Below are 11,978 nucleotides of genomic sequence, written 5' to 3' on the forward strand. Positions count from 1 at the left end.
GGTAAAAAAAAAAAAAAAAAAAAAAGAAATAAATGTCTGGTATTTAAGCCTCTGAGTCTATGGTATTTTTGTTATAGCAGCTCAAACTGACTAAGGATATAAAGGTCCCAGCACAGTGCCTGCACATGGTAAACTCTCCATAAATGATCAGTAGATGTTATTATTTCCCTAGAAGAATAACTGTTAAAGTAATTTAAAGAACAAGACCAAGATAGAAAACTCCAATGCTATATTATCTGTAGGTAACCCTGGGCACAGCACAGCAAAATTTTCAGCCTCTGCATTGTTATACTTAGGAATAAAAAGATATAATCTGTAAAAGATGTTATGTGGTTAGAAAATTGAAAGATGTCCTGAGACCCTTTAGGAAGTTTGCATTGAAATAGGTGAAATAAACGATGGAAAAAGGGAAACCCTAGAAAAATTTACTGAAAAAAAATCAGAATGCTCTACATTGTTCACCAGAGAATTTGATACTCTGTGGTCAAGTATTTTCTGGGAATAAATATTGAACACACTGAGAAGTTTTTACATTACAATTTTTGTTATGAAGTTTCACCCCAGTCAGCTGAAATATTCTTCAAAGTTTTCAGAGAGACAAAGAAAACACAATCATACCATTTTCTTTAAACAAAGCCACACCAAGTAAACTAACATGTGCCCCTACATGTAAATAAAGGAGCAAAATTATGAGTAATGGAATATCTACTGCATGTACTTTTGTCAGATTTTCATAGATTTTGTCTTTACGCAGGAGAGAGGATGTCATCCACAAGTTGATTAAGTTTAAACTCAACCATCCTTTGAAGTACATGAACAGACAAGTACCTATAGTTATCTCGTTTTCTAGATGACATCACTGAGACCTAGGGACTTGAAGTAACTTTTTCAAGGTCTCATACCTAGTGAGTGGGGAACCTTGACTCCAAAGTTCGTGGGTCTGTTGTATCCTGGCTTGGTAACCCTCCCTTGCCCTTTTCAGAGACTCTCTCCCTCCACGGCTCCCTATTTTTGTTTTGTCCTCTCTTCCATGTCCAAGACATTGCACAGACTGTTTCCCAGAAAATTCCCCTGTGTACGCTACCACAGCACAACCCTCTTCTCAGATCTGTTGTTACTAGATTTTTTGGTGTCCCTGAAAAATGGAAGAGAAGCTATCAACTCCCTCCCCAGAAAAATGTACATACAGACATCGTGATTACAATGGACTCAAACTAACACTGATTTATTCTTGATATTTCTCTATTCATCTCATAATTTAGTTTCTCCCTATTACTACATTTTCTACAGGTCTTGCTAATTAAGTGGCTATTCTTATATGCATCAGGGAGGGCTTATCGGTTCATTTATTCCTTCCAAGGGCTTTTTTGAGCCTCTGTAGTGTATAAGGTACAACAGTAAGTCCTGTGGGGATTCATGGAGGAATTCGATAGTTTTCTGCCCTCATGAGGCTTCCCTCACAGCTCAGTCGGTAAAGAATCTGCCTGCAATGCAGGAGACTCGGCTTTGATTCCTGGGTTGGGAAGATTCTCTGGAGAAGGAAATGGCAACCCACTCCAGTATTCTCACCTGGAGAATCCCACGGACAGAGGAGACTGGCAGGCTACAGTCCACGGGATTCCAAGAGTTGGACACTACTTGGCGACTAAACCACCACCTGCCCTCATTACACTGGCAATCAGTTAATGAGGCTCATTTTTTGTTTGCTGATTTGAGTTATCTCTTTTCACTAGATTCAGTGTTGAATGGCCATGAAGCTGCCACTGCAGCAGCCTCTTGCTACCATGAAAGGACAGACTGTGATAGGAGCCAACTCAGAAAAACCAGGGCAGAGAGGTGGAGAGAAGAAGGTCCCAGTGACATGGTTTTATCCTCTACATCAAGCTGTGCCTCAAGTCAGCCCTAAAATGACATTTTTTTTCCTGTTATAAAGAGCAACAAACTATTTCCAACCAAAATAGTCTTAACATATACACATCTTTTAATTATCTTTTTAACTTCATTGTCTTTCCAGATACAGCCTTACACTCTCTTAGAATCTTCTACTCAGTGCTGGAAGTAGAAATCTGATCTACCTTTGAACAAAGGCTGAATCTCTTCAACAGCTACCCTAGCTGATGCAACACTGTCCCAGAATCTCTGAAGTAATGGGAAGAAAAGAGGTCAGTCGTAGGACCAAGTTTCACATCATCTTCTTAGGCAAAGGTGCATTTAGGATCTGAGGCCAAATGGATACTCATATGGATAGTGGCTGGAACCAGGTGTTCTTGAAAAGACCCAAGTCAAAACTGCCAGGAGGGATGCAGGTAGAAAATCTACATGAGTTTTATCTCTGTCGTACTAGGGGAAAAGAGTGTAGCCATAGATCATCAGCCAGAGAGTACAGTGCCCAAAACGGTGAGATGCAAAAGAGCCAGTACTTAGATATCTGTCTTAACAGAAGGTATCCAAGAAAGAATTTGAAGAAACACTAAACATTTTAGAAGTTATTTTCTTTTAATCCATCCTCCACTCACTCTGGCTAAAGGATCCTGATGATGCTGGGCAGAGGAGGAAGTAAAACAAAGAGAGTTCAAGCACAGACAGTCTTCTCTTTTATCATCTCCAAACTATGAATCAGGCCCATGCTGAAGGGGAGAGAGGATTCGACTGAATGAGAAACTGAAGTTGTCATTTGAATTGGACATCTTAACACACCTGAATGTGTGACTGCTCACACCTCAGCAGGACTGGGAAGCTGTGGGATCTGCCAGGGGTGGGAAAGGGAGAATTCTCTAGGGTATGTTTGAAGACAGTGTTGGAAAGAAAATACAAAGCTGTTGTTGATTGCACCCTACCAAGTTTAGCCAATACAGCCAATATTTTTTGTTGTATTGCTGCTGTGTGGTGTTATTTCCTAGGCCTATTTTTGAGGTAGACCATAAGAAACAGCACTATGCCACTCTCTGTAAGGACCCTTCAGGAAATATCTCTTTAATATTAATATCAGGGATAGTTCTGCATTGCTGGACCAAACGATGTGCTTTTATCCAACTAGTGTTCCTAGAGAAATTGAGAGCCTCAGTGGAAGAGGTCTATTCATCAAGGAGTATTTTATCATGGACATTGTTTGCAATTGCCGACACATGGTGATAACAAGAAGTGAAACAACTTTTAGTCTGGTTTAGTGTAGTTTACACATTTCCTACAGAAAAATGCACCCCTCTATTGCCTCCATCCCTTGGTGGACTGCTTCATCTGTTTCTATCCTAAGAACACAGTAAATCATGTTTTACAGAGGACTTTTCCATCTTTTTCAGGTTCTGGAAAGTGAGGACTCACACTGATATATCTTCCCTGTCTGCCAGATATTTCTATACGAGGCCTCAGTCCTGGGCTTCATTTTAGACCACTATTTTATTTTTTTCATTTTTGCCCATCTCTCTTTTATTTTTAAACCTTACTTCTAATTATCTTTGTGTGCATATCTTTGTAAGCTCATTTAAATCCTTTTTGCACCTACATAATGAGCAATATAATAAACAGAAAGAATGATTTTAAATGCACGTACTGAATTACCTATCCCATGTGTGTAATATCCCACATGCAGTTCACTTTAGACACCTTAGTTTTCACATATCAGAATGTAGTAAACAACCCCTAGAAAGCTATTTCAGGTTTCCTTAGGAAACAGCACCATGTGGCATAACTCACCTACCCCAGTAGTGTGATCTCCCTTTGGTCCGGTGTAGGAGGTGGGAGTCTCTCCCCTTCTCCTCTGCCAACTGCTCCGGTTTCTTCTCTCCTGAGTAAATATACATTCATCTTGTTCGAAAGTACACTCTCCTGGTGGAAGTAGGAGCTTTTCTGCAAGGAAACAGCAGGTGTTGTGACTATTGAGGCTCTTTCAATGAATATATATTCCAAGGCTCACTGGAAACCCACACTAATGTGTGGTTATCATCTGGCCACATGCCCCACATAGAGAGGCAACCCACCTACCAGCACTCCAAGCCCAGCTCTTGCCTCTGGCTAGAGTCTGGACTTCACCCTGGTTCTGCCATAGCGGCAGAGAACAATCAGAAATCTAGATCCAAAAGTATTGGAATACTTTGAGAAAGAAACTTTCTCTGACTTGTGAATTTATTTGTATGAGTGAGATTGTAAAACTCTCTGACAATTGGAGGTATATTGCCTTTATGGAAACATAAAAATAATAAAATTGCAAGCAGGAGGTTTCTTCAGAAATCCAGAATGAGTGAAGGAAATCCTCAGAGCAAAGCTATAGTCACTTTGGAAGAGGGAGAGAATGTGAAAAAATTAAATGTGATTTTGGAGACATAGCTTAATACATGTGGAGCAGGTTACTGAATTTTTCTGTGTCTCGGCATTCTTATTTGTAATGTGGGAATATTAATGGTATCCACCTAAGGGGGCTGTGAGGATTAAATGAGATGATGTGTGTAAAACGTTTAGATGTAAAACTCAATAAATATTAGCTAAATAAATATTAGAACTTGGTGTTTTTCTACCTGGAGGCTTATTCTCCATTTACAAAAACAAATGTTTCTGTCTTTGGGTGCTATCTTCAATAACTCTAATAATGATTATATTAGAGTGGCGCCACCTCCCAACTTCCTGGGAACTTCTTTGGCTGAACTTGGTTCTACCTTCCTACATCTAGATTCTCCAATAAACAACCCATCTTTTCCTTCTCTAGCATGATAATTATTTTACTTCATTTTGTTTTACATACACTACAAGCTAATGAAGGTTCATTCTCTTTTCTATGCCTTGAGTGTAGAGATTTTTATCTTGTTTTATGTTGTCCTTGCAGCACCACACAAATCAAGGGACTACAAACAAATTGTCTTTTAATTAAATAAACATGGAGATTATTCTCCAGTGCCAAATAGATACCACAATATGCCTGCTGGTTAAAGAAATGGATACCTTGTGAATTAGGATGCAGTGGTAATTAATAGATAGATACAAATGATCTGCTGCTGCTGCTAAGTCGCTTCAGTCATGTCCGACTCTGTGTGACCCCATAGTTGGCAGCCCACCAGGCTCCCCCATCCCTGGGATTCTCCAGGCAAGAACACTGGAGTGGGTTGCCATTTCCTTCTCCAATGCATGAAAAGTGAAAAGTGAAAGGGAAGTTGCTCAGTTGTGTCCGACTCTTCGCGACCCCATGGACTGCAGCCTACCAGGCTCCTCCGTCCATGGGATTTTCCAGGCAAGAGTACTGGAGTGGGGTGCCACTGCCTTCTCCGATCTGGGTGGAGATACCCATAATTTTCTCATTAGAGATAATGTCCAACACATAGCCATAATATTTGTCACTATCATCAATGCTCAGTCCATTGTTTCATTGTCATTTAATCCACTTAGAAAATATTTATTTTATTATGATTTAGAAATGATATGCTTAGCCTAGTATATGTATAATAACAATTTCATCAATATAGCTTGAAAATCTGCATTCAAGTAAGGCAAGTAAGGTATTCATAACAAGAGTAATTATCAGAGGGTATCTGTTTTCAAAGCACTGCTTTGTGCCAGGTCCAAGGCTAGGGAGTTTATACGTGTTATCCTCACTACTCAAGTAGGTATTACCATCTCTCTTATAGATGAGAATATAGGGGTCAAGTCATGTGCAAAGTCATATGTTGTATTTAAGTCATCACTTCTAAATGAGAGAGGCACTTCTGGCAAGAAAAGCAAAGGACAGACTAGCAGAGATTAAATCCATGTGGTGTATTATTAGAGAAACAGGACATGCCATGAATTGGCCAGGGAAACAAAGAAAGCTGAAATGACAGTCATCTTACCTGGAGACCAGCAGCTTCCCAATTCTATTGTAATGTCATCCAAGGCCACTAGACCACAGTCCCATAAACTTTTGCACAGGCTCATGAAAACCACCTGCAATGAAGAAAAATAAAACTATGAGTTCAGTTAACTGAAAATTGGAAACTCTTACATCCTGGGATGTACATAGCACAACAGGAGTACAGAAGCAAGCTACAAGCCTGTCTTCATTGTCTGTGAAGTACAGATACAGTGGCATGAGTAATGGTTAACCATTTATATATGACCCGAGAATCACTTATTTTTTTCATCAGAGTCAAGCTCGCAATGATATAGTGTATACACTAATGCTGAAATTAGTTTGCATTCCTTAAAGAACTGAGAGAGGAAAGCACGAGGTTAACTGGGTGACAGAGAAAAACCTGTCAGCTTTTAAGTATTTTCCCCCAAATAGTCCACAAAGTGTATATAGGGTTGATGGCAGTCCAGGCATTTTTACAAACATTTCCAGTGCAAACACTACTGATTTTTTGGAAGTGACTTTCTTACAATGTGGTTCTTTCATCTGGTGAATGAAGTCTCAGTGATTTGCCACCTGAAGACTCAAGTTCCATTTCCAAAGTAAAGATCTACATCCCTGAGTGTTATCACTAATAAAAGCCCTAAATGCAGTTATTTTATCAAGTCAAACATTTTGCATGTGAAGGAAAAATAAATCTCTTCAACAAATTATTAAGTTCATTGTGCCAAAAAAAGAGAAAAGTCCTGGATTTCTTAAATCAATTTAAAAGTCTCCTCTTCATATACAGGATGAGCAAAGAGTACTTTTCAAAACATTTTTGTTAGATTTTCACTGCACTTTGCAGTGTACAAAGTTGCTTCACATGTATAACCTAATGTTTAATGAGCACAAAGTCTCTAGTCCATGTTCAGCCCCTCAAATACAAATCTTAATTCAAAAACAAAAAGATACAACGAAAGAACAACCCAAATTATGAGCAACGAGAACATTTGATTTTTTTAGGTTCTTAAACCTAAAAATCCTAAAAAATTTTTTTAGGTTCTTAAACCTTTTTTAGGTTCAGGATACAATGTCTTCAATTTACCTGTGTTATTAGTAGGATCCCTTTGGTCTTTGATGATCAGAGCCACCAGAATATAGAATTTATTTAAAAAGAAGCTGAAAACATCACATGACAGTTTATCACTATGCAAAATATAAAATGTCTTAGGCCAATATCTTCAGAATAACTAATTATAAGATGTGTAAAAGTTTACTGAACTGGATTCATATTACTATAAATTATAAGAAAAAGACAGTTTAGAGATGTAATAATACATAGCTATGTGTGTGTGTGTTAGTAGCTCAGTCATGTCTGACTCTGCAATGCCATGAACGGTAGCCTGCCACACTCTGTCCATGAAATTCTCCAGGCAAGAATACTGGAGTTGGTTGTTATTCCTTTCTCCAGGAGATCTTCCTGACCCAGGGATAGAAACTGGTCTCCTGTGTTGCGGGCAGACTTTTTACCATCTGAGCCACCAGGGAAGCCCTAATATATAACCGTATGTATCAATATTTACAAAGAATGAACTAAAAGGGATGTTTCGGTTTTTTTCATTTAACTTTTGTTAATTTTCTTATTCTTAAAGATTATAGGGATGATCTGACTATGTAAAATATATTATTTGCAGGATTTATACATAAGAGCTTAGTCTCCATTTATAAAGCAGAGGTCTATGTCATCAGCCCTGAGTGCAATTCCATTTTTATCAGCAATTTTTCTTGTTCTATGGGAAGGAATAGTAATCTGCCTTGTAATTTACTGAATTAATTGTGCTTCAGAGAAAAATCTTGGCTTTCTTTTCCTTTGGCAGCTTTAAAGTCTATTTTTGACATAAATAGTGAAAAAGCACTTTTTCAAAAAGATTCTGTGGTACTGAAATGATTCACCATGTAAATTATTACCTAAATAAGACTCAAACATATGGCATGTAAACATATCCTAAAGAGGAGAAATGTTATCATGCTCTCACATGTTTACTACACCATTATTTTATAATGATCATAAAACCAAGGAAGCAAGCAAACAACCCAAGATTTCAAAAACAGAAGAAATACACAAATCATGGTGCTGCAATCTAAAAAACAGGCCATTATTAACTCTGATAATTTGAAAATAGTATTTAGTAGTAGAGAATATATTCCTCTCATAATGTTAAGTGATGAAAGCCGCTGATAATAAAATTAAAATAAAATGAGATAAATTACATCTAACTCATCTAAAAATACATAGGAAAAAAAACCATGAAAATTTACTAAATATATAACACTTTTATTAGGTTTGAGAAACTATGGGTATTGAATAGAATTTCCTTTTAGTTTCTAAACATTCTTAAATTTTGTTATATTTATAATTGAGAAAAAAGAAGGAATCAAGATATCTATAATTAAGTTGTGAAATAATGGGCTACTCTTTTTCAGATTGGCATTGTTTATTATAGTAGCTATGAGGACATGTGGCTATTGAAATTAAGTAAAATTAAACATTTTCTTTCCTTACGTGTCCTAACCACATTTCAAGTACCCGATAGCCACATATAACTAGTGATCAAGTGAGTTGGTCATAGCAGATTTGTAACATTTTCTCATTGCAGAAAGTTCCACCGGATAGAGCTTCGTTTTGGACATTCCTAACAAATTTGTGAACTGTCTTAGTGGGTTAAGTGAAACATTAAAGATATTCTGGACAACAGCAGGCCACTAAGTAATCACTGTCTTAGAACTCTTTCCACACTTAAGAGTACTGGCCAGACCACTTGTTGGTTCATCTGATGTCTGACGAAAGATTCACAGTCTGCTACGTACTATATTCAAACTATGGCCTCAAAGAGCAGATTTATTAGGCAGCTGTCTATCAGCATTCCAACACACAAAAGAAACCTGACAAGATCACTTGTTTGCTCTAACACGTTGGATTTCCACTCTGCTATTAATAGCGAGGATAATGTCAGTTCCTATTCTTGTGCTGCCATCTTTCATTTTGAGGGCTACTTGAGGTGGAGAGGTTATTTTAGGGTAGTTGATGACTGGGTAAGCTTATGACTGGGCCTGGCTGCAATAGACAAAGAGAAAGTCAAACATTTTGGTCTGTTCTTAAGAACTCTGTCCTGGGTCCTGTTAAGAATGTGACAAGAAAAAAATTCGCCATAGTCTAAAATCTTAAGGGGACTGACCTCTTGTTTAATTACAGACCTTTTTTTAAAAAAAAAAAAAAAAGTGTTTATTTCATTTTAGGCAGTATTTCAAAGCAGACAGTACCTCTAAAGACTGGGAAAAAGATCTCGGGCAACTCAAATGTATACTAGTATCTATTTGAAAGAGAAGAGGGACAAAGTAAACTGCTGTCCCTTAGACAGATCTTGATTTTATGCAAACCTCTTAAAAGTTAGGAGCAAATTAGATTTGTGTAAATCAGTTTGTTTTAGTGTACTAAAGGTGCTACTCCTGTGGGGACTAGTGATACATTAAAATTTTTGCTTTGATAGAGAATATTAATTGCTGAAAAAACTTAGCTAGACAATTTTGGAAGGCAAATAGGCAGTGAATGGAGAGCTATAAACACACATTTGCAAACAAATCATTTTAAATATAGTCAAGTAAGGTTAAAAAACATGATTTAACTTACTTTTTATCATACTAAAAATAGACATTATACATGCTCATTTATCTACAGTAAGGTGTTCCAATCTTAGCACTCCTGATGTTTTGGGTCAGATAATGTTTTGTTGTGAGGGATGCCCTGTGCATTGCAGGATGTTAAGCGTTCCTGGTCTCTACTCACTAGATACCAATATCACTCCCCAGATCATAACAATAAAAAAATATCTCCAGACATTTTCCCTTGGGGAAATGTCATGCCCAGACATGCCTCTTGGGGAATGGGGGGGCCAGGGAAAAATTTTGTCTGGCTGAGAACCACTGGTTAAGGGTAGCAGAAAACTGTGTGGATTATCAAACCCCATTTGCTAAATTCCTATTATGTGTAGTCCCTATGTGAGGCACTTTCAGATTTGTTACCTCCTTTTGGATTCTCAGTTTCAACCTGTTCATTCTCCCCAGTCAGTTGTTTATATTTTAAAAGCGGACTAGATTGAATTAGTCTGCTCTTCCTCACACCATCAGGTGGTAGTTCTAATGAGCATGAAATATCCTTAAGCCCTAGAAACAAAAGGCAAAGGAACAAAACAGCAAGGGAGATGAACTAACTCTCCAGCTGAATAATCATCACCAAGTCAATCAGGGCTTCACTGTTTCAATTTCCTGTTTCAAAAAAATTCAAATTGTCAAAGGGGAATAGAATCTCTTCTTTGTTTTCACTCCTCTCTCTTTCAAAAAAGAAAGATCTACTCCCTCAAAATAATATAATGACAGGGAGCAGATCTGAAGGGTTAGGGTAACTGAGCAAACTTTCCTCATAGTATACAAATTATAATTTTCTCTTAAAGTTATCTTTTTTTTTTTTTTTTCCTCAAGGAGTGGGAACAGTGGAGTGGAGGGGGAGTCTGTACAGACATCCAGCTACAAGGCTGCCTTAGTCAGATGGTCTAGACTGCTGCTAAACCAGTAAAAGTCCAGAGAAGTTCCTGGTTAAAGCATGAGGGAGAGAAAAAAGTAGAGAAACAGATAAGTCAGGAACTTATTTTCTCAAACCAAATCAAGCTGGATTTTTAAAAAAATAATTAGGATTACTAATTTTAACTTTATTAAGTGTCATAGTTTAAGTGGTACCCAACACAATAAATAGGATTTTGCTGAGGGAGGGAAGAAATGAAGCTTTGCAGGGAACTGTGGAATATATAACCACAAACTTTTGTTAAAAGTTAAAAAAATATGGTTAGTATTAAACAGCTCAACATTAGCTGAATTGACTGGTTTTTCACTGTCTTTTAAAGTACTGGGCTGGCCAAAAAGTTTGTTCGGGATTTTCCACTGGAAAATCCTCAATGAACTTGTTGGCCAACCTAATAGTTTCATGGCCTTCTGGAGACACATGGTTGGCCAGATTGCTGGATTAATCCACCACCTACTTTACCAATTGAAGAGCCCAAATTGGACCTATAATTAGAATGTAAATGATAGTTTCCAGAAATGGCCTCCTATCTTCACATAGAAACATTTCAATCCTACGCCAACAATACCATAAAATACTCAAGTTCACAAAACAAACTTAGGTTGTTATAAGTGGTAGACCTCAATAATTTACCAGAGGGTTTGATTCTGGGTTAAATTTAACTTCTCTTTTGATGAAGTTTGAAGTCTTTTGGGATCACTTGCACAGATAAATGTGGAAATGGTGACTACAGAGTTGGTAGAATTCACTAAATTACTATAATCCAGTCAGTGAAGTTCCAGAGCCCTTCATTAAGATGGTATTGACACAACTGCAGGATATACTATACCGTATAATGCAGCTGCATTCATTTAACAATTTGACAGTAAATTGTAAGAGAATTAAAACAATAAAAAATAACAAAGCAAAACAAAAATTCTGACATTAGACACTTGGCTAAAAGGATGGAATTTTCACAGATCCCTAAGGACAGACTGAGTGGAGCTTTATCTAGTAAAATGAGTGTAAGACTTTAATATTTTTAGAATCCCAGCCATGTTTGGGGAAATAGTTGCTGAACTGTAATAGCATGCCTCCTGCAGATACTATATTTGGTCTTCAGATCCCACAAAAGGCAGAATGACCATGTGTTTTTAAATAAGTCTTTAGCTGACCAACCCTTTTTCTTAAAAGATCCATCTGGTTTTGGTTTTTTCTTTTTTAAAAGACCCATCTGATTTAATTCTGCTCTTGGCTTTCACAAGCAACAAAGGTTGAGCAGCTTCCAGCTTTACCCAGCATGAGTCCTTCTGCTCAGAGAAGTCTTCCGTTCTAGGGTAGAGGGCACCCTGTGGTAGATTTGCAGACCTGCAGCCAAAGATTTTCATGGCTGTTTGGGTGGTAAACACCCACATAACTCAGTTCACTGATTTTAGAAATCAACATTATTTTCAAATCATTTGGTCACAGAAAAGGGAACGGAGACCTCAGAAGAGACCTCAGAATCAGATATTTTTTAGAATGAGGAAAAGAGAGACCCTATGATATGAGCTCAAGGTCATACAATAGCCA

At 37.5% G+C, this 11,978-nt stretch overlaps 1 protein-coding gene across 2 annotated transcripts in view; it reads right to left on the bottom strand.

The window, feature by feature from the left end:
• MAMDC2 (MAM domain containing 2) overlaps nucleotides 1–11,978 on the bottom strand; it is a 165,471-nt gene that overhangs the window by 20,028 nt on the left and 133,465 nt on the right. Inside the window, exons 10-11 of one of the 2 annotated variants that reach the window (XR_827107.1) lie at nucleotides 5,814–5,907; nucleotides 3,698–3,846 (exon numbers count right to left, since the gene is read on the bottom strand). Coding sequence is in view for 1 of the 2 variants with exons in the window: in XM_010860638.1 (XP_010858940.1) it covers nucleotides 3,694–3,846; nucleotides 5,814–5,907 (247 nt within the window). In the remaining variant the exon portion in view is untranslated. Of the gene's footprint in view, nucleotides 1–3,693; nucleotides 3,847–5,813; nucleotides 5,908–11,978 lie in introns of both variants that reach the window. The other variant, XM_010860638.1, reaches the window with a different exon arrangement.

The sequence above is a fragment of the Bison bison genome, unplaced genomic scaffold, assembly GCF_000754665.1.
Source record: "Bison bison bison isolate TAMUID 2011002044 unplaced genomic scaffold, Bison_UMD1.0 scf7180017864469, whole genome shotgun sequence".
NCBI classification, from domain to species: domain Eukaryota; kingdom Metazoa; phylum Chordata; class Mammalia; order Artiodactyla; family Bovidae; genus Bison; species Bison bison.